This window comes from Mirounga angustirostris, unplaced genomic scaffold (assembly GCF_029215605.1).
Source record: "Mirounga angustirostris isolate CCGP_5_RB_7025 unplaced genomic scaffold, mMirAng1.0.hap1 SCAF_4, whole genome shotgun sequence".
NCBI lineage: Eukaryota > Metazoa > Chordata > Mammalia > Carnivora > Phocidae > Mirounga > Mirounga angustirostris.
Window position 1 is genome coordinate 58,598,698 of NW_026991712.1, and position 23,240 is coordinate 58,621,937.

The 23,240-nt window shown below is 41.0% G+C and overlaps 2 protein-coding genes and 1 non-coding gene across 5 annotated transcripts in view; 1 reads left to right on the forward strand and 2 right to left on the reverse strand.

Moving 5' to 3' along the window:
* Positions 1-9,299, reverse strand: part of LY96 (lymphocyte antigen 96) — a 27,265-nt gene extending 17,966 nt beyond the window's left edge. Inside the window, exon 1 of one of the 2 annotated variants that reach the window (XM_045896379.3) lies at positions 9,157-9,299. In XM_045896379.3, the coding sequence (XP_045752335.1) occupies positions 9,157-9,268 (112 nt within the window). In that variant the 5' untranslated portion in view covers positions 9,269-9,299. The remainder of the gene's footprint in view (positions 1-9,156) is intronic. The other variant, XM_045896382.3, reaches the window with a different exon arrangement.
* TMEM70 (transmembrane protein 70) overlaps positions 1-22,631 on the reverse strand; it is a 40,597-nt gene extending 17,966 nt beyond the window's left edge. For both annotated transcript variants that reach the window (XM_064588189.1, XM_045896378.3), the window contains exons 1-3: positions 22,302-22,631; positions 20,804-20,909; positions 9,157-16,020 (exon numbers count right to left, since the gene is read on the reverse strand). In XM_064588189.1, the coding sequence (XP_064444259.1) occupies positions 15,563-16,020; positions 20,804-20,909; positions 22,302-22,511 (774 nt within the window). In that variant the 5' untranslated portion in view covers positions 22,512-22,631 and the 3' untranslated portion in view covers positions 9,157-15,562. The remainder of the gene's footprint in view (positions 1-9,156; positions 16,021-20,803; positions 20,910-22,301) is intronic.
* On the forward strand, positions 1,172-1,278 carry LOC123860600 (U6 spliceosomal RNA). Its single transcript, XR_006794730.1, has one exon. It is a non-coding gene; the product is annotated as a U6 spliceosomal RNA (small nuclear RNA).
* Positions 22,632-23,240: the final 609 nt, after the last annotated feature.

The window sequence follows — 23,240 nt, forward strand, 5'->3', positions numbered from 1 at the left end:
TTACTTGTTCTAACTTGGAACTTTATTTTTTAAAAGATTTTATTTATTTATTTGAGAGAGAGAATGAGAGAGAGAGAGCATGAGAGGGGGGAGGGTCAGAGGGAGAAGCAGGCTCCCCGCTGAGCAGGGAGCCTGATGTGGGACTCAATCCTGGGACTCCAGGATCATGACCTGAGCCGAAGGCAGTCGCTTAACCAACTGAGCCACCCAGGCGCCCCTAACTTGGAACTTTTTAACCTTTTCCCATCAACATTGCTCTCCTTTTATCCACTGTCTTCACATTGCGTATGTTCCATTGGTTCAAAATAGAAAATATACGTCAAGTACTTAAAGATCTGGTAAATGTTAAGTGAGTGAATAAATAAATGAATGAATAAATTAATGAACAGTCTTCCTGAAGAGGGAGTTTCAAGAAAGGTGTAGAAGAAGAGTTCATAAAAGCACTGAGGAGGAGGGGGGAGGGAAGATACCAGGTTTGTGTGGATTTGCCCCTGAATGCAACCCTTAAAATTAATGTTAGTGGTGCCTGGGTGGCTCAGTCGGTTAAGTGTCAGACTCTAATGGTTTTGGTTCAGGTCATGATCTCAGGGCCATAGGATCCAGCCCACAAGGGGCTCTGTGCTCAGCGCAGAATCTGCTTGAGAGTTTCTCTCTCCCTCTCCCTCTGCCTCTACCCCTGCTCACACTCAAATAAATAAATAAATAAATAATCTTTTAAAAAATTAATGTTAACATCTCTCACTCAATTGAGTTTACCTGCAACAAAATTCTCATAGAATTAATTATATTAACAGTCATTTCACCTACTCATGGATGCTCACAAATATTTGACCAAAAGATGTTCATCCCTAAATGGTTTATGACCAAAGAAAAAATGCACAATTTGCAACATGGATGGCCTCTGAGGGCATTATACTAAGTCAGAGAAAACCAAATATCATATGATCTCTCTGATATGCTGAATCTACAAAGCAAAACAAAACACTAAATTTATAGATACAAAGAATAGATTGGTGGTTGCCAGAGGTGGACGATGGGTTTGGACAAAAATGGGTGAAGGTGGTCCAAAGGTATAAACTTCCAGTTATAAAATAAATAAGTCCTGGGATGTATACAGCATGGTGACTATAGTTAATAAAACTGTATTGTACATTTGAAAGTTGCTAATAGAGTGCTTGTTTCAGCAGCACATATACTAAAATTGGAACAATACAGAGAAGATTAGCATGGCCCCTGCGCAAAGATGACATGCAAATTCGTGAAGCGTTCCATATTTAAAAAAAAAAAAAGAAAGTTGCTAATAGAATATATCTTCAAAGTTCTCATCATAAAAGAAAATTTATAACTGTGTGGTGATGGATGTTAACCACACTTATTGTGATCATTTTGCAATATATACATATATCTAATATAATCTTATATGTCAATTATATCTCAATTAAAAATGTACAGAAGTGGTTGAATAAGTAAATTTGTATACCTATATATTAAATTAATATGCAGTCATTAAAATGGATTTTTAGAATATTTAATGACATAGATGTTTATCATATAGTATCAAGTTTTAAAAACATGTTTACCCAATAGTACATATAGTAAGATTCTGGTGTTTTGTGGTTTTTAATATATACCTTTATATATCTAAAAGAATATTCACCAAAATTAGACTATTGACAGTGGTCAACTGAATTGTGATAGGCTTAGGTTACCTTATGTCTTCATTTTCACCTATATTTTCAAAGATTTGCATAATTAATACCCATTATTACCTTTCTTAGGAAGAAAAAGGTTGTTAGGGTATTGAAATGTGGGCACTTTCATATGCATTACCAAGCATAGTGTAATGTGTATCTTCTTTCCCAGCCATAGCCTTGTAGAAAATCCTCAGAGCAAGCAGACCAAAGACCCTGGAGCAGAAGCTGAGAACAAGTTAAAAGCAGTGAATCACCAGAGTCGTGTTACTAAGGGCAATTCTCTATTTCCAATTAAGGTTCCCACATGTCTGAAATTGTCTGATTATGAGGACAATGTCAACAACTCAATTCAATCAGACAAATGTTTATAGAGAGCCCCTGTGGGTACTCAGTGTTGGGCCAGGCATCACAGCAGGGTGGGCAGGGGCCAGGGGTGTTAGAGAGTGGAGAACAGAGATATGAGGCTTAGTCTTCACATCAGAAGTCTATGATTTTTCGGGGAGGACAAGACCAATATACAAAAAATAATTAGATGTAAGAATCAAAAGATCATATAGCACTGTATGGAATGTGATTTTATTATTTACAAGGAACTACTGGAGGATAGCTTCATTACTTTAAAGTCACCATGTATATGATAAAATCTTCTATTTGGTTTGTTACAGAAAGTGGTGACCAGTTTTAACAAATGCCCAGCACAAGAGGCTCCAATTTCCACTGCAACCATAAAAGTCAGCATTGCTAATCCATCATAGCACTTTTTCTCACTGAGCTCAGCCTCAGAATCTTTCTTAGCCCAACATTCCAGGCAACTGCAGTTGGCACTGGAAATGAAACCAGTGCCCCTCTGAGTGTTGGCATTAAGAATTCTCGGAGGTCTAGGGAGGAAATGTTACCTGGAGTTGAACCTTCATAGCACATCATTTTATCTCTCTTTTTTTTTTTAAAGATTTTATTTATTTATTTGCGAGAGAGAATGAGAGACAGAGCACAAGAGGGAGGAGGGTCAGAGGGAGAAGCAGACCCCCCGCTGAGCAGGGAGCCCGTCGCAGGACTCAATCCCGGGACTCCAGGATCATGACCTGAGCCGAAGGCAGTCGCTTAACCAACTGAGCCACCCAGGTGCCCTATCATTTTACCTCCTTAATGGAATTTCTGATAACTAAATATGCGGTCCCTTTGGACAGGAATGCCCTTGTCATCATCAGTCTAGAAATTCCTTCTTCTCCCTCAAAATGTATTCAAATATCATCAACATTGTTAAGCCTTCCTTGACTCCTCCACACCTCCCCACTCCCACAGTCACAGACACACCATCATTCATAGCACTGGACCATCCTTCAGTGCTCATTTGTAAATCTTTATTGCACTTATTCATTTACATATCTGTCTTCTTTTTTTTTAAGATTTTATTTATTTATTTGACAGAGAGAGACATAGCGAGAGAGGGAACACAAGCAGGGGGAGTGGGAGAGGGAGAAGCACTTCCTGCCAAGCGGGGAGCCCAATGCGGGGCTCAATCCCAGGACCTGGGGATCATGACCCGAGCCAAAGGCAGGCACCTAACGACTGAGCCACCCAGGCGCCCCTACATATCCATCTTCTTCATAAAGATAGCACAAACCTTCAGGGCAGAAAGAATATCTCTGTTTTTCATATCTCTGGCACATAGCACAGTGCTAGACACATGGCAGATAACAAATGTGTGCTTATTCACTTTTGCTTGGCATCTATTATGTAACGAACATCTCTCTAGGCACTAAGAAGAACAATGAAGAAGTCATGGGCCCTGCTCGTGAGAAATGTACATGCTACTAAGAAAATCAAACAGGGTCATGGGACACAGAGTGAGTGTGTGGTGGAGATGGAGGGGTGGGGGGCCGGGGTGGTGGGGATACTTCAACTACATTACTCAGGGAGTGACAGGAAGGAACCAGGCCTGTGGAAACTGGACATAGAGAGTTTTAATCAGAAGGATTCCTAGTAAGTGCAGACTCAGAGGTGAGATGACTTTGATATGTTCAAGCAACAACAACAAAAACATGCACATACAGACACACACAAACATGCACACACAAAGACCATTATATGAGGTAACTAGAATAAGCAAATTCACAGAGACAGAAAGTAGAGTGGAAGTTACCAGGAACCAGAGGGAGGGAGAAATGGGGAATTAGTGTTTAATGGGTACAGAGTTTCTGTTCGGGATTATGAAAATTCTGGACAGGGATAGTGGTAATGATCACACAACACTGTGAATGTCCTCAATGCTGTTAAACTATACACTTAAAGATGGTTAAAAGGGAAACTTTGATATGTGTTATGTTGGTAATATAAACAATGATAATAATGAAGGCCAGTGTGGATGGCAAATAATGAGAGAGGGTGGGTGGGAATCACTAGGATCCGACAAGTAGGCAGGGGCCATCTGGAGGGGTCTTGGACGTCTTAGTATAAAATTGGGACTTCACTCTAATTGTAATAAAAAGCCACTGGAAAGCTTTAAGCAAGGAGAGTGACATTGTCTGACTTATTTGCATTTTCAAAAGACCTCCCTGGTCTCTGGGCCAAGAACAGGTTGTATGGGGACAAGAATCGAAGTGGAGAGAGGACAATCTGAGAGGCTCCTGCAGAAGCCAGAGGAGAGATGGGGGGTATAAGTGGTGAGCAGAGGACAGTGAGAAGTAGTTGGCTTAAGAACATATTCTGGAGAGGGCGCCTGGGTGGCTCAGTCGTTAAGCGTCTGCCTTCGGCTCAGGTCATGATCCCAGGGTTCCGGGATCGAGCCCCGCATCGGGCTCCCTGCTTGGCGGGGAGCCTGCTTCTCCCTCTGCCTCTGCCTCTCTCTCTCTGACCCTCATGAATAAATAAATAAAACATTAAAAAAAAAAAAAAACATATTCTGGAGATAGTTAAAATGGGAATCACCAACACACTGAATGTGGGGGATAAGGAAAAGAAATAATTAAAGGATGCCCCTGGTTGGGCAGGGGGCAGGGGTGTTAGAGAGTGGAGAACAGAGATATGAGGCTTAGTCTTCACATGAGGAAGTCTATGATTTTTCTGGGAAGACAAGACCAACATACAAAAAATAATTAGATGTAAGAATCAAAAGATCATATGATGCAATGGGAAAGACAGGAAGAAGTGGGCTCAGCTTGGCATAGGTCAAGAATTCTAGCTCCAAATGGCTACTGGGCTTCCCAGTGAGACAAAAGCCAGAAGTTCCTTGAGGTTCCGGCTATATCTCACATACCCTTTGCATTCTAAGTGTTCCTTAGCATAATAACTAAACTCAATGCCTATTAAATAAAGCTTGTTAAACTGAATAAAATTCAGCTGACTTGACTTGACATGCTCTGTAGGACTTTGATGGACCACAAAAGGTTGGCATGAAACAGGATATTTTAAGTTAGTGAACAGAAGAAGTACAACAGTGAAGAGGCTGGCCCGCTCAGAGGGGGGAACACCAAGACACGGGGATATACCTGCTTAGCTAGGAGAGCCATGCTGCAAGCTCACACCCAATCTGTCAACTAGTCCTGTCAGCTCCATCTTCAGATTCCTTCCAGAATTTGACCGCTTCTCATTACCTCCACCATAGCTCCTTTGGTCCAAGTCACCATTATCTCTCTCACCTGGAGTATTGTGCAACAGCCTCAGCCTCACAACACATCTCCTGCTCCCACCTGTGCCCCGTTATGGATTATCGTCAACACAAGAGCCAGACCAAGCTTTGCTCGCAGTGGAAGATAAGCCATCCCCTGACCTACAAGGCCCCCCTTCCCCCATTTCCTTCTATGACCTCATCTTCTACTGCTTTCCCCTCCCTCACTCCATTGCAGCCACACTGGACTCCTTACTATCCTTCCAACACACCAGACATGTCCCACATCAGGGCCTTTGTGTTCGCTCTTTGCTCTACCTCTTCCCTTAGATATCTTGCATGGCCCACTCCCTCAACTATTCCAGGTCTTTACTAAATGTCACCTTCCCAGGGATGTTTTCCTTGGTCATCCGACTTTATAATGCAACCCCCTTCCCCATCTCTGCTCTCTGTCCACTCCCCTGCTCTACTTCTTTCTCACAGAAATTACCACCATCAGGGCACCTGGGTGGCTCAGTCGTTAAGCGTCTGCCTTCGGCTCAGGTCAGGATCCCAGGGTCCTGGGATCGAGCCCCCCATCGGGCTCCCTGCTCAGCGGGAAGCCTGCTTCTCCCTCTCCTACTCCCCCTGCTTGTGTTCCCTCTCTCACTGTGTCTCTCTCTGTCAAATAAATAAAATCTTAAAAAAAAAAAAAAGAAATTATCACCATCTGACATGCTGAATATTTTACTGATAAAAACTCCACGAGGAGGCACCTAGGTGGCTCAGTTAAGTGTCAGACTCTTGATTAGGCCCCGGTGGTGATCTTTGGTGGTCACAGGATCAAGCCCCCTGTCCTGCTCCACGTTCAGGGCAGAATCTGCTTGTTCCTCTCCCTCTACTCCGCCCCCACCCATTCTCTTTCTCTCTCTCTCAAATAAATAAATAAGTCTTTAAAAAAAAAAAAACTTCACAAGGGCAGGGACTTTTTTCTTTGTTGTTCGCTGCTATATAATATCCTCAGTGCTTAGAATAGACATGCTAGATGCTCAGTAAATATTGGTTTAATTAAATGACCCATTAATTCTTGGGTTTCTGGACTACCTATAGCAAAGAAGAAAAAAAAAAAAAGGCTAGAACCGAATCTGAGTCTGATGATTCTAATTTACAAGAGGGCATGTGTCCAGGGTCTTACGGACTGACACGCACACCCACATTTTCTGCCTTTTCCAAAGTTGAGGAACACACAGCTACTTCATGCCATTTCTGTAGATTATAAGCTGAATTGTGTGTCCCCTCCCACCCCCACCAAATTCATATGTTGAAATTCTAACCTCCCAGTACCTTACAATGTGACTATATTTGGAGATTTGGTCTTTAAACAAGAGATTAAGTTAAAAAGAACCTGTTAGGGTGAGGTCCTACTGCAAAATGATTGGTGTCCCTACAAGACAAGGAGATTTAGACACACAGGGAGTGCCAGGCATGAGTGCACACAGAGAAAAGACCATATAAAGACATGGCAAGAAGGTGGCCATCTGCGAGCAAGAAGGAAACGAATCTGCTGACCCTTGATCTTGGACTTCCAGCTCCCAGAACTGTGAGAAATAAATTTCTGTCAAGTCACCCCGTCTTTGGTGTTTTGTTATGGCAGTCCTAGCAAACCGATATACTGTGGATACCCCATAGGTTCACCAAATGCAATTCATCCTCACAGAAAAAACTAAATCAGGTGTTGTTGTTGTACCACCAGCTTCACAGGAATACCTACAGGAATCAGTGCTTCCGACCCACGCACTTTGAGCTCAGCCAGGATAGATTCTCTAAGGCAGGGAAGATAAGGACATGGCAGTGGCCAGGGGCCCAAGCAGGGTTGTGCTGGAGCTGTGTACTCTGCTTGCTCCCCTCAGTCCCTACAGCAGTGGGGCAGCAGGAAAGGACCACAGGATTTCTCAGCATTAGACAGAAAGGCGTAAGATCCTCCCTCAAAAATAAAGGCCATGTGAAACATGGCGCAGAGAAGGTGACATATTGCGGCACCTGGCTGGCTCAGTCAGTAGAGCATGTGACTCTCTCTTTTTTTAAAAAAAGCTTTATTTATTTGAGAGAAAGAGAGAAGGTGTGTGTGGGAAAGGCAGGGGAGAGAATCTTCAAGCAGACTCCCTGCTGAGCACAGAACCCAGATGTGGGGCTCGACCCCACCACCCATGAGATCATGACCTGAGCTGAAATCCAGAGTCAGACACTCAACCGACTGAGCCACCCAGGTGCCCCGCATGTGACTCTTGATCTTGAGATTGTAAATTCAAGCCCCATGTTGGATGTAAAGATTACTTAAAAATAAAATCTTTTTTTTTTTAAATAGAAGGTGACGTAATCAATGTGTGGTACATATAAGCCAAAAGAAAGGAGACACTTGGCGGCAGAGTGGGCTAGGGAATCTTCCTGGAGGGGGAGAGGTATACTGACCTTATAGGATGGAAAAATTTCAGAGATAAGTTGCAAGGGAATTCAGTTACAATCCACATATAGGAAAAAAGCCACGAGTATAAGATTGGTCACATGGCTAAATCTTGTTCTCATACCTGGCAATTACGTTAATTCCCTGGAAGTAACTTTATATTAGCATTTGCCAGAGTGTGTTTTTCAAAAAGTCAACACACACTCAAAAAATAAAATAAAATAAAATTGAAAATCTGGGGATTAAATAGGTTTCTTTCTTACAGAACTTCTGAGAACTCAAAGTACATTTGTAAATCTCCCCCAAGGATTAGACCATCAGTCCTTTTTCCCAATAGAATTTTAAGGAGCTAGCATTTTCGGAAGCATCAAACCCTTCCTGATACCACTAGTGGGTAGAAAAGACCAGTCAACCCATGATGAGCAAACCAGTGGCAAATACCAAACCAAAACTGCAGTCTAGCCCTGATGCTGTGCTTTCAGACTGCAGACGTCTGTAGAGAAATAGGGAGGAAAAACAAAAAACAGTGATATAGCTGGTTAATAGCATAAGGGTATGGCTGATTTTTTAAGTCATCAATAGTGTTGTTTCTGTGTGGCTACATGCTATAAACTTAACCTAGAACAATCCTTATAAAATAGCTTTAAAATCACTTTCAGGGGCACCTGGGTGGCTCAGTCAGTTTAAGCGTCTGACTCTTGAGGGTCATGAGATCAAGGCCTGCCTCAGCTCCACACTGGACGTGGAGCCTACTTGAGATTCTCTCTCACTCTCTCCCCCTGCCCCTCCCCCCCACTCCCACTCTTTCTTTAAATACATAGATAAAGCTTATAAAATCACTTTCATTTTACAGACAAAAAAGCTGGGACAGAGAGGCTAGTACTTTTTGCTCGAGGTCACACAGCTAGTAACTGACAGAACCAGGCTAACATCCAATTAGGGAGGTGATTCCCAGACTCCCCAAAACTCACTGCCTCAAACACTTATAAAGCACCTGTTATATGCCCACTGCTGTGCTGAAGGAAAAAAAAAAATCACATACCAGAGCAATAATCAATTCCAAAAGGCAGCTAGGACTATTCTACCTTCTCAAGAAGAACCAGTAAGTCTTGGGGCTAAGGCAAAAGCTCAGAAGCAAAGAGATCTGCCAAAACTGGAAAGAATCTGAAACTGGGCTCAGGGAGGACAGAGTTGACCACAGGGAACAACAAAAGCCCTTGGAGGTCAAGTACAACACAGGTGTGTTGTACTTGTGACTTGTGACGTCTGTGAAGGATCCAGAAAATCCACACAGGACAGCAACCAGCCATTACTAGCCGCAGTGGGAACACACTGTCATTTCCTGTGTCCCGTCCACAGCAGCGCGAAGTTCTTATGAAAACTTACCCTGAACCACTTGTTGCTGTTTTACTTACCACAATAGGTATACCAAACACTGGAATCAGAGGAATTGCAGATCCAATGTTGCTCCCCAGGTTCAGTGAATATGGAAGAAAACAGAGTGGAAAAAAGCATAAATGGGAACATGATTCAGTATCACCAAAACTTTAAAAACACAAGGAGATTCGGCAACTAATCATCAGACTCTTCCCTTTCAGTAAGCAGAAAAGATTTAACTTAGTCATTGGTCACATGATTTCTGAGTTCCTGAATTTCCTCTTTTGAGTGTATGTGTTTAGTATTCAAGCACTTCCGGCAAGGGGAGACAGCAAAATGATTTAGAATATACTCTTCTAGAACACGTAATGCAAATAAGAACACAGAACTTTAAAAACAAAACAAGGTACTTCCTGGTCAATAGTAACAAAACCAGTCTGTAGGTCGCCTTTAGAATCCCAACAGACTGCCACTCCTTTTCCATCTGCATTGCTATTCTTTTTTTTTTTTACAATTTTTTTTAAAGAATTTTTTTTAAACATTTTTTTATTTATTTGACAGAGCAAGCGAGCGAGAGAGGGAACACAAGCAGGGGGAGTGGGAGAGGGAGAAGCAGGCTTCCCGCTGAGCAGGGAGCCCAACATGGGGCTCGATCCCAGGACCCTGGGACCATGACCTGAGCTGAAGGCCGACACCCAACGACTGAGCCACCCAGGTGCCCCTATACAACAATTTTTTATTGTTGTATAAACAATTTCTCATGGCCCAGGGAGCTGGACCTATAGGTCTGAACTGAATAGTCTGATGCAAATTATTTCTGCTCTGCAACAGGTGCAGCCACAAGGCAGAGCCAGACTAGATGAGACTGCAGACATGGGATATTAGCTATACTTTTGCATTGTTGGCAGGGACCACACCAAGCTTGAGAATGCACTTACTTAAGCAAAGTACAGCTCCAGGGAATATTTTGAGCCCTGATAATGAAATGGTCATTATTTTGCATGTGGCATGTATTTCAAACTTCTCACTCTGTTCTAGAAAAATAGCTCATCTTTTAGATACTTTGCTACTTAAAATCCTTTGTAGGACATAGTTTGGGATTAGGAGCCAGAAATAAAAATAGCATGGAGTCAGGGCCTAAAAATCTACAAGTTTAGAGGGAAATAATCATATGTTGGTAAAAGATTCCACTAAAGAACTATGCTACTTTCCCATTTTTAGAAAGGCAAAAATCTGTGGGAGGATGTGGAAATGGAAGTTGTTAATGGGTACTGAGTTTCAGGATTGGAAGATGAGAAGTTCTAGAGATCTGTTGCACAGCAATGTAAATATAGCCAACACTACTGAACTTGTGCTTAAAATTGGTTAAGATGGTAAATTTTATATTATATATTTTTTACCACATTTAAAAAATGAAAAAAACAAAAAGAAGAAGAAAAACCTATGAATGCCCCTAGTGGTCTCAAAAATACCATTTCCCACTAAAAGGAACAAAGACTCTGGAGAAATTGCTGATTCCAGGTCTGGGGCAGAAAATGTCTAAGATGGAGCCTGGAACAACTTAGCATATTAGATAACCAATATGAAGACAGTTCCCAGTGACCAAAGGTGGGTTTCTTATTGCTGCTGTCATGACTAACCACTAACTTAGTGGCTTAAAACAATACAAATGTGTTCTCTTATAGTTCTGGGGGTCAGAAGTCTGAAATCAGTTTCGCTGGGCCAAAGTCAAGGTGTCAGCAGAGCTGGTTCCTTCTGGAGACTCTGGGGGAAGAACCTGTTTCCTTACTTTTTCATCTTAGAGAGCTGCAACCCATGTATTCCTACACCTTCAAAGTTCAGCACTCCCATCTCTGCTTCCATCATCACATCACCTCTTCTGACCTCCTGCCTCCTTCTTATAAGAACCCTGTGATTACACTAGAACCATTTGGATAATCCAGGATAATCTCCCCAAGATCTATCTATAAAATCCCTTTTGCCATATAATTTAACATTCACAGTTTCCAGACATGAATTTCTTGAGGGACCATTATTCAACCTACTTGTAGACTATACAAACATTAAGATAGTGACTACAATGAACTGAAATACACCAAATATCTTTAAAACTATGAGCTCATCATTTTTTTAAAGATTTTATTTATTTGTGGGCGCCTGGGTGGCTCAGTCGTTAAGCGTCTGCCTTCGGCTCAGGTCATGATCCCAGGGTCCTGGGATTAAGCCCCGCATCGGGCTCCCCGCTCGGCGGGAGGCCTGCTTCTCCCTCTGCCACTCCCCCTGCTTGTGTTCCCTCTCTCGCTGTGTCTTTCTCTTCAAATAAATAAATAAAATCTTAAAAAAAGATTTTATTTATTTGAGAGAGAGGGAGAGAGCAAGCACAAGTGGGGGGGGAAGGGGGGACAGAGGAAGAGAAGAGAGAGAATCTCCAGCAGACTCTGCACTGAGTGCAGAGCCCAACGCGGGGCTCAATCTCACAACGCTGAAATCAGAACTTGAGCTGAAAACCAAGTCAGATACTCAACCAACTGAGCCACCCAGGCGCCCTGAGCTCATAATATTTTAAAAGTCTAATTAAGATGATGCTAGGAAGTCAACTCTTTTGAAAACTAATAAAGGGAAAGAATCAAGCATTTATCCTGACTTTTCTATAGAAACTGAACTACTGGTAACCAGATAGTAGATGGGACAATTTTCCCTTGCCTCCTTATACTCTTTTATCTATTTTTAGAAGTATTCAGCTAATATATGAAAAAAGGAAAAATAGAACATAACCATTTTGCAACACCTAATGAATTACTGAGCTTAAGCACCAAGCCATCAGTGGTTGCTAACTTCACAGAGAGAAAGACTTTGTGAACTTCTTGATGGATGAACCCTGTGGTAGCCAGCCTCCAAGATGGCTCCCAATGATCCTTACTTCCTAGTATTCAAATCCTTGTGTAATCTCCTCCACCAATGAATAAGGCTGATTCTGTAACTAATAAAATATTGCATAATGACAGTGTGCAACTTCCAAGGTAGATAAAATACATCCTTGTGGCTTCCACTCTGCTCTTCTGGATCAGTTGCTCTAGGGGAAGCAAGCAGCCCTAAAGAGAGAACCATGTAGTGAGAAACTGAGGCCTCTCATCAAAAAGCCAGCACCAGTTTGTCAGTCATGTGAGTGAGCCACCTTGGAAACAGTCCCTCCTGGCCCAGTTCAACCTTCAGATGACAGCAGCACCAGGTGATAGCTTGACTGCAATCTCATGAGAGAACCTGAGCCAGAAGCATTCCTTAAGCCATTCCTGGATACTGGACCAACAGGCACCATGCAGTATTAAACTGGTTTTAAACCTCTAATTTTTGAGACACCTGGGTGGCTCAGACAGTTAAGCATCCGACTCTAGATTTCAACTCAGGTGATGATCTCAGGGTCTAGGATCCAGCCCCTTGTCAGGCTCCCCGCTCAGTGGGAAGTCTGCTTCTCTGCCTCTCCCTCTGCCCCTCCCTCTGCTCGCTCACATACACGCTCTCTCTCAAATAATAAGTCTTAAAAAAAAAAAAAAAAAAAACCCTCTAACTTTTGGGGGCAATTTGTTAATGCAACAATAGTTAATATAAGCAACATCATCTATGAATTAGTCTTATCCAAAGTAATCAAATATCAATCTGATGAAGCCTCAAGTCCTACTACCAATTTATAGGAGATACAGAAGACAGAGAAACATGTTAATCTACACCTCAGGGATACAATCAGAAAGTCTAGACCATGAAAAGATGTAAAGGACAAAGAACTCCATTTCTTCAACAGATAATTTACAAGGGAGAAAAAAACGAAGTGAAAGAAATGGAGGGGCCCATAGAAGAGTCTTAAAAGAAATTTCATAAATTGGTGTGAATAAGGCATGAACTTTACTTAGATCTTAATCCAAACAACATGTGGGGAGGAATTGGAATTTGAACAGACTGGATCCTTAATAACTTTGGGGAGAGGGGAGTGGTTTGGGTATTATAATGTTATTATAGCTTTTTTTTTTTTTTGAAGTCATTATCTGGTAGAGTTACAAAACATTTAAGAAAGAGATGTTATGATGTCTGGGATTTGCTTCCAAATAAAAGTAGAGGGCAAGTGGTTGAGGTCTAAATCAAACAATATTGACAACAAATTGGTAATTGTTGAATCCGAATGACAGTCATGTTGATTCATCGTACTCTTCTACTTTTGAATGATTGAAATTCTCTACAAAAAGGAAGCCAACAACAAAAGTACCTGAAAAAATCAGAATACAATTTTTTAAAATTGTGTGCAAGCTAAGGCTATCATTTAGACCTAATGTCCACTTTGTTACTTTTGCTTCTAAAAGCTGAAATCTTTCAGGATAATGAAATTGAGGTTTAGAAAGGGATTACAAAACATTTTATTATCAATGGGTATATTATCTGATATAACCAGGATGTTAGCCAGGATCACCCTGCCTTTTCGACTCAAAATTGACTCAACGCCCTTCCTATAGATAGTGGGAGACTCCTCACCTCCCTAACCTTTCCAAGATTTTACTCCACCTGTGGTGAAGGTAGTAAAGTGGCATAGAGAGATGTGTGTAAATTTTTCCTCCTCACCTTGGCCTGAATTTTCTGCTGACTTATTTCAGTGATGAATCATATTCTACACATACTGTTCCTTTTCTACTTCTTGGTGTTGCTCCAGACCATGCACTTGAAGTCATCTTTCTCACTTAGTATTTTAAGCTTTTTTTCTTTTCCCTAAACAACCAAGTTGTCTTCTGAATTATTCTGATACTAATAAAAACAGGTTTTTCATTCCACTACACAGGTGACATAATGGTTATATGGATACAGGACATTTAAAGAAAGAGATATGATACAGTCAGAACAAGTTATGAAGAAACTGATCCTTGGAAGAAAATGTTAAAATATTAACAAAGCTGTTTTTCTTCTAGGAATGGAACTAAGAGTGATTTTTTTTTCTTGCTTCTACTAATATCTGATCAACATTTGACCATGGAAGAATTTTTTTATAGAAAGATAGCAACAGGTATATATCTAGATGACGTAGGACAGAGGAACAGGCAGGCAGAGGCCCAAACTGAAGATGAGGATGACACCAGCTTGTTCATCTTTCTGAGACGTAGAGCCCACCTTTTGCTACGATCACAAGTTGGCTGATCCTAGCAGAGGGCAGGCTCTAGGTCTCAGAAAGGGGAGCACTTTTCTACCTCATGGACTCTCCTATAAGCCTCCAGCAGCTTCAGACCTGATCTTTGTCTATGAACTCATGATGTTTCTGGTGCTTTTCCATCAACCTTCCTCATACACAGGTAAGCCATAAAGGTAAGATTTACCATCATGGCAGACAATAGGAGACATCAGACAGCTCCATAGAGACTAGGTGCTTTGTTCTTTTTTTTTTAAGATTTTATTTATTTGAGATAGAGTGAGAATGAGAAAGAGAGCACGAGCAGGGGGTAGGACAGAGGGAGGGGTAGAAGCAGGCTCCCCTCTGAGCAGGGAGCCTGATGCGGGGCTGGATCCCAGGACCCTGGGATCATGACCTGAGCGGAAGGCAGACGCTTAATGACTGAGCCACCCAGGCACCCCTGGGTATTCTGTTCTTAACTATGACTCTGACTACTAGCACAGTATCAGGCACACACTGGGCACTTAAAAAGTTATCTACTGATCTAAATAGCATGACTTGAGGCCTTCTGCTCCTTGCTGAATATCCTTCACAAGAACCAATTTTCATTTTACAATTAGAGGTTAAAAATCTTAAAATTCCAATACTTCATAAAATTAACAAAGAGATTGCGATTTTATAAAAACTCCTGTCCATCTATTTAGTAACTATGATTTTCCAACTCTGATAGGATACACAAGGGAGAAGACTGCCACCAAAGACATCACTATTTAGGTCACCATTTCTCCTGTAGCTACCACACTCAACTGGACATGGAGATCCTTATTATGCGCAACTATGCCTGAAAAGATAAGCAAAAACCTGTGAACCAAAGGAAGATTAACACTGCTTCCCATTATTTTAGAATTTTTAAAAATAGTTTTTAATGTGGGCAAAGTTAATATCTATACACCTAGAAAAATCCAAACGTAAAGGAAAAACAACTCTCCCATCTGCTTCTGACACCTGATACCCAGCCTAGAGACAACCACATTATTATATAAAATTATCCATGCTTATGCCAGCATGAACATGTATTTTCACACTTTTTTTAAAAACACAAATGGTAGAATATTACATGATTTGCTTTCCAAACATAGCATATTTATTATATAGGAACATAATTCTCTGAAAATTAAAAGTTGATACAGTTTCAAATTATTTTTAATCAGTCACTAACAGAAAACAAAAATAAAGGCAATTTCATTATTATACATTGGAACATAAGTCACATTTAAGCACAAACCTAAAAAACAATAGACTCATTTCTCATCTTTAACCTGTTTCTTCTCACTGTCTTCTCCCATATCAAAAGTGAATGGTTTGTCATAACCCATTAGATGGTTATAATCGTCAGGGTTTGGAAAGAGCCCTGGATTAACTAACAGTGATTTCGTTTTAGCATAAAATGTGGTAAACACATGTGCGCTGTCTGGAATCTTCACGTCATTCTGGTGAAACACTGTACTCGTTTCTAGAAGCACAACATTGTAAGTAATGGCTTTATAAGTGTCTGTTGTAGCTTCATGGTACAACCGAACGACGTAGCCTTTTGTAACAAAGTGAAGCAGTGCTGGAGTGATCACTGTAAAGCTTCCTATGATGCCATAAAATAATATCTGCAAAGGCACACTTCCAAATATAATACTGTTTTGTGCAAAAATGTATGGTAGTAATGCAAGGCTGATGACACTTGTAGAATAAGAGAAACATTTCACACCTAAACAAGAAAAAAAAAAAGGGACAGTATTAATATTTATAGATTTTATAAAAGCATCAATCTATCCAATTAATTCTTCCACCTTTCTTCTTCTACCATCATCAAAACAATAAAATCAAAACACATATATAGTGATTATTTTCCAAGATCTGTTTTAAGTACTTTACATACTTATATATTTTATTCATGACATCTTCAAAAAAGCACTATGCAACAGATGCATGACTATCATCCTCATTCCCATGTAAGACATGAGAAAAACAAAGCACTTGCTCAATGTCACAAAGCTACCTACAGGCAGGCAGTACTGCGGTTCAAAGCCAGGCAATTTGACTCCACTGTCCCGGCCACTGGCCAATACACTGCTCTGCCTCTCCATGTAGGAAATCTGCTTTAGGGTTAACTGGCCTCCACCTCAGTTCCCCAATAAAAGACTTAACATTACTCAAAGATCCTTATGCATATTATAAATGTTAATTCAGTTAGCAGATTATTAAATAAAACTCTCTATTAACAAGCACTTCCACAGGCTTAACATTAAATGTTTAAATATGAGACTAACATTAACAGACTAAGTGCCCAGGATTAAAACAGCAAGTTACCAAAAAACACACCAGTGGTTAAGAAATACGTGGGAAATATATTCAACTTCTTTTACCAAGAAAAGACATTCAAGTTAAAACAGTGAGTTTTTTTTACCTGTCATATTAAAAAGATTAAAAATCAATGACTTCTCAAATGCATATTTAAAAATGGTTCAAATGGTAAATTTTATGTTATGCATATTTTACCACAATAAATGACTTAAAATGTAAATTTCCTTAGTTTGATTGTATAATTTTAACATGATCCCAACAAAAACACCATCTGTTCAGAAAACAGACAAGTTGAGATCCTAGACAAGTTGATTACAAAGTTAATTTGGAAAAACAAAAGAAGAAAAAAAAGGTGGGGAGAGGAATTAGATACTAAAACATAAGACTATAATTAAAATGGTGTGGTGCTGGTGCACAAATAAACAGATCAATGGAACAAAATGGGAAATCTAGAAATAAACTTAAGTGCATATGAAAATTTAGTATAAAGATATAATCTCAGGGCATCTGGGTGGCTCAGTGGGTTCAGTGTCCGACTCTCGATTTTGGCTCAGGTCACGATCTCAGGGTTGTGAAATTGTGCCCCACACAGGGCTCCGTGCTCAGCGCGGAGTCCACCTATCCCTCTCCTTCTGCTCCTCCACACACACTCTCACTATTAAATAAATAAAATCTTAAAAAAAAAAAAATCTCAAATATGTGGGCAAAAGTGGTGTTGGGACAACTGAATAGCCATATAGAAAAAAATAAAATTCAATCCATCCCTCATATCATCTACCAGGAAAATTCCAAATCCCGAGATTTAAATGTAAAAAATAAAATCATAGAGCTATAAGAAAACATGCATGAAGTCCTTTATAATCTGAGAATGGGAAAACTTTTCTAATTATGACTGAAAACACAGAAGCAATCAAGGGGAAAGACAGGTAAATCTGATTACATTATAAATGTACATGGACATAAACAAAGTAGAGACAAATGAGAAAAATATCTGCAACCTCTATCACAGAGCGTTAATATCCCCAACATATAAAAGGTTTCTAGTATGTGAGAAGAAAAAGATCAACAACCCTATCCACACACATGCAAGAAATATAAGCAGACAGCTCACTGAACCAAAAATGCACATGGTCCTTAAACAGATGAAATGTTAATAAACCTCAATCATAAGAACATGAAATTAAAAGCACAGTGAGATGCCAAAAACTAAAAGTTTGACAACATACTCTGTTGGTAAGACTGTAACACACTCTCATGCATTGCAATTGGTTGAAGGCTTAATTATCTTGCATCAGTAATTTAAAAATAATTCCTTCCTTCCTCCCACAGGTAGTTGCTATGACACTGGTACACATACAATACAACATAGATACAATGGGGACCAAGATGCCTCCTATATATAAGCCTCCTCAGTCCTTCCAACTACCTCTTTTTTCCCCATGACTCTGTTACACTATGGTGGGTTGGAAAGTGTACCCCAAAATTCATGTCCACCCAGAACCTCCAAATATGATGTCATTTGGAAGTAGGGTCCTTGCAGATAATAAAAAATTGAGATGAGATCATCCTGGAATAGGTTGGGCCATAAATCCAATGACAATATCCTTATAAGGACATAACAGGACAGAGACACAGAGAGGGCCATCTGAATTAGGAAGCAAAAATTGGAGTTATGCAGTTATGCATCCATAAGCCAAGGAGCACAAAGGATTGCTGAAAGCCTCCAGAAGCTCGAAGAGGCAAGGAATTCTTCCCTAGAGCCTTCAGAGAGAACATGGCCTTTATCAACATCCTGATTTCAGAATTCTAGCTTTCAGAACTGTGAGAACAAATTTCTGTTGCTTTAAGTCACCAACTTTGTGGAAATGTATTACAAAAGCCTGAGGAAACTAATACATACATATACTTTATTTTCCCTGGATTGAAATAATTACTATTTTTTAAACATATTCTGGGCTTTCCCATCTTCATGTCTTTGCTCATACTGCTTCCATGCCTGAGATGCCCTTCTTTCACACCTCTTCATGTTCAAATTCTACTCATCCTACAATAAGACTACTATGACATCAGTAATTATTTATTGATGAATTAACAAGAACTATCAACTAAACGACCCTTCAAATGTCTTTAAACGAAGCCCCATTCGGTAGTTTAAAGAATCTCCAAGAATGGTACCTCTATCCTAATGCCTCTCACTCAGTTTTACATAGAAAAAATGTTTCTCCCTCAGTTTCTACATAGAAAAAATAGTAATCCCTGAATAAGATACAGAGTATTGAAAGAATTCAAACATTAAACTCCTATACAAGTTATATTTCTAGAACTTTGAATACCATGAACAGCTATGCTCTTCTACAAACATAACATCCTACCCACACCAAAATTAATTCCTATTTATATTCTCTTCTTTACAGAATGGAATCAAATGCAAATAAGAAATAAAGTAATAAGCCTTCCCTGCATCTGAAGGAACCGTGTCTGTTCAGAAGGAAAGGTATCATGGGTGTCACTGTTAACACCTCCCAGTACTATAAATCCAGGTATCCGAGGCCAGAGATGGGACATAAGCTCAATGGCCTACTCACGTACTGACTTCTGAAGAAATTTCTAATCACCCAAGATGGACTTTTCCAGTAACTTCAGAACTCCTCTCAATAGTGACTATAATAACTCCTTACTGCCAAAGTTTTAAATACCTAAAATTATATTCTATTTTGATGCCACACATTTGAGAACATACGGATTTCCAGAGTAAATTTTAGATGATCAGTGACACCAGCATAACCAAAAACAGGAATGCAAATGCAGGTGCTGAAATCTTGTGGCCGATTTGACTATAAAGTAATCCTTCAGATATTTCAGGTTATACTTTAAGATTACTGAAATGAAATACAATCTCAGGAACTTGAACAAAACACATATCGAAGTTCTTCTGACCTCCATAATAAATCATTCCATACTAAATACCAAATTAAGAACTAAGGAAAGAGCTTCAGATTTGTAGCTATTTAATATACTGTCTTGGGCGCCTGGGTGGCTCAATCAGTTAAGCCTTCCACTCAGCTCATGATTCCGGGGCCCTGGGATCAGGCCCAGTATCAGCATCATTGGGTTCGCTGCTCAGCAGGGGGTCTACTTCTCTCCCTCCCTCTGTACTCTCTCTCTCTCTCAAGCAAATAAGTGAAATCTTTAATAATAATAATAAACAGTCCTTGTCTTCTCTAGTACTCTACACCACCTTGAAAAGCCACTAAATAAAGATGTTTCTTGAAAATGCTAAGGTGACCTCAAAAAATGTAAAAGAAATATATTTTTTAATCATAAAAGTATTATATGCTTATTTTAACTGCCAAATTTAAAAATATGCAAAGTAAATGTGTACCCTCCCAAAAAAACTACTCTTAAAAGGTATACTTCCATATTTTTTCTCTCCATATTCAAATATTACACAAATATACACTGCTTGTTCTATTTTGCTGTTAAACATCTTGAGAAGTGACCAAAGGATGGAAGCTTTAGCACCCAGCAATAAGATCACAAAGTCCTAACAGTCTGAAAAAATCTTTTGAGGGGGTGCCTGGGTGGCTCAGTCGTTAAGTATCTGCCTTCAGCCCAGGTCATGATCCCAGGGTCCTGGGATCAAGCCCCGCATCAGGCTCCCTGTTCCGCAGGAAGCCTGCTTCTCCCTCTCCCACACCCCCTGCTTGTGTTCCTGCTCTCGCTATCTCTCTGTCAAATAAATAAGTCAAGTCTTAAAAAAAAAAAAAAAATCTTTTGAAAATCTCCTAAAAATGCAAAGGTCCCAACCTCTAAATCTTTTTTTTTTTAAGATTTTATTTATTTATTTGACAGAAAGAGAGATAACAAGAGCAGGAACACAAGCAGGGGGAGTGGGAGAGGGAGAAGCAGGCTTCCCGCAGTGCAAGGAGCCCGATGCGGGGCTCGATCCCAAGACCCTGGGATCATGACCTGAGCTGAAGGCAGACCCTTAACGACTGAGCCACCCAGGCACCCCTCAACCTCTAAATCTTGATTCAACAGGCCACAAGAAAAAAATATATAACCTAATTTCTCCTCATATCTTGCAATTAAGAGATGTTAAAATAAGAGATAACATATCCTGAGTACATTTTTTACAACTAAAAGGGGGGTTAAAAAGGAAATTACCCTCACTTCTGGTTACCCACCGAATACTGTTCTCGCCAGATTCCCAGTATAAATCAGCCTTCCATCTTCTGATTTTTCAAGCTGTGTATGTAAGCATTGAACGCATCTTTCCCAACAAAGAGGTATCTATTGAAACAGAGACCATTATAATGTGAGTACATAATAAAGTGCATTTTAGACCAACTTTTAATTTTTTTAACTTTTTTAAATTATAATAGAGTAAAAGAAAACTTGTCACATGAGGTGATTTAAGGAATTCTCCCAAATAATCCACAGAGCTGAAGAAATCAAACTAACAAGATAGCTGTCCTTAACTCCAGTCACAAAGTGTTTTTTTGAAAACCTAGGTTTGCATCCCAGCTCAAAGCTTTTTAGATAAAGTGTGGCCTTGAACAAATAAAAAAAAATTAGTGGAATAATTCATTCTGTGGTTAATGAAAACATCACTCTTGTTCCATTGTCAAAATTTTAAATGCATTAGCTTTTCAAAAAATTGATGTTAATATAATGTAAGTAAAACACTGCAAATGTAAACTGTTTCAAGTCCAGACCGTTTTTAAGATTTCTAAAATGTTTATACTATAGCTAGTATTAAAAAGAGAGAGGGGCGCATGGGGGGCTCAGTCGTTAAGCGTCTGCCTTCGGCTAGGGTCATGATCTCGGGGTCCTGGGATCGAGCCCCGCATCGAGCCCCCCATCGGGCTCCAGGGAGCCCGCTTCTCCCTCTCCCACGCCCCCTGCTTGTGTTCCCTCTCTCGTTGTGTCTCTGTCAAATAAATAAATCTTAAAAAAAAAAGGGAGAGAGAGAGAGAAACTCTTTCCCTATTCATCTCGTTGCATCCCTTAGTTCCTCTTAAGAAAGTATTTCACTTGAAATCTTCATCAAATTTCACAGGAACAAGGGGTCCCCGAACGTCTAAACCCTTCAAAATGCAAAAGGTATGCCTAATCCCTTCATACTGCAATTTAATTAGATTCCAATTCCCATGTTAGGCATTTCTTCCAATTTACAACCATGTTTGCTAATTCTGATGTTTTACAGAGCAGGATTAGGAGACAATTTATTCAGATTAAAAGGAGAGGATTAACGTCCCCATCCCCTTTTCCAGGGAGCAAAAGAATTCCTTAAAATAGCCTCATCTAATAGAAAATAGAACAAACTTAAAGTCAGGTTGAGTTCTTTCAGTTCGGTCACCAGGTGGTGTATCTAATTTCGTTGCAAATCAACCCTTCCGAGCTTCCACTCAGAGGTAGAAGAGAAAATAGAGTCATCACAAACCCGCTGGGTTTGCAGCCAGCTGTGAAGTACTTGGAACCGCCCAGAAGATGACCACTTTCGAACGGAAATTCCTAGACTCGTGGGTGCTGTAAACCCCGGGACGCCGGGCCTGCTCCCGAGGCCAAAGCAGGCTGCCTCTGCGCGCTCCGCAGGGGGCTCCTTCCGCACCAGAGTCCCCAGGCCCGACGCTCCCTCCACCGCCCACCCTCACTCGGTCCGCAGGCCTTCAGAATGCCGACCTGCGTTCGCACCCGACGCCCGCGAAGCGGCGAGGCTCCCCGCAGCCCCACGCTTCCGCAGCCAACCAGCCCCGAGGAGCCGCTACCGGAGGCCACTCGCGAGGCGGCCGCCCTAAGGCCTCGAAGCGCGGCGGCCGCCCACGGCACCGTCCTCTTCCCGCCGAGCCGAAGTTCGGCCGCCCACGAGCTGCCCAGCGCCAGCAGCAGCATCCCGCGCGTGAGAAGCGGCGGCAGACGGCGCTACGGCGACAGCGGGGAAGCCTGAGGCCCAGCTCCCCACCCGGCCGCAGCTGGAACCTGCCGTTCATGCCCCGCCCCTAGCCGCACGCGCGTGCGCAGAATACGTAGCCTGCTTGCAACTTTCCGTGCCACGCGCGTTCCCTGCGGACAGAGCTCTGAACACCGCACGCCCGCCTCTAGTTGCAGGGACACGCAGACGCCCAGCCTGCGCGCGGCTTCCCTTTCCCGGACTTGAGCGCTCTTTGTGAGACTGTGGAAGGACAGAGAAGAGAGCCATGCGCGAAAGACAAAGCCTGGAAGCCAGGGTTAAATCTTTGATTCTCGTGGGCGTCATTTTCTAGGCCCCCAAATATATTTTCTTTCCGGAAAATGATTCTAGCCTGTTAGCACAGAGTAATATTTTATGCGACTTGGACAAAAATGAGTGGTAATTTAATCCAACCATTGGATTGGTAGAAAATAAATGGAGCTTGCTCATGTGATGCTGATACTTGACAGATTTGTCTTCTGGAATCCTTCTCAACCATATACGTTGGTTCATTACTTGTTAAAGAGGTACTGAGTGCCTATTGCCAAGACTAAGGAGCACAGGATATAAAGATACTGCATAAAATTGGGACTCCACTGTACTAACACAGTGGAGGAAACACCTAAAAATAAAATATAATGCTGCAATATCATTAGAATATACCAATTTAC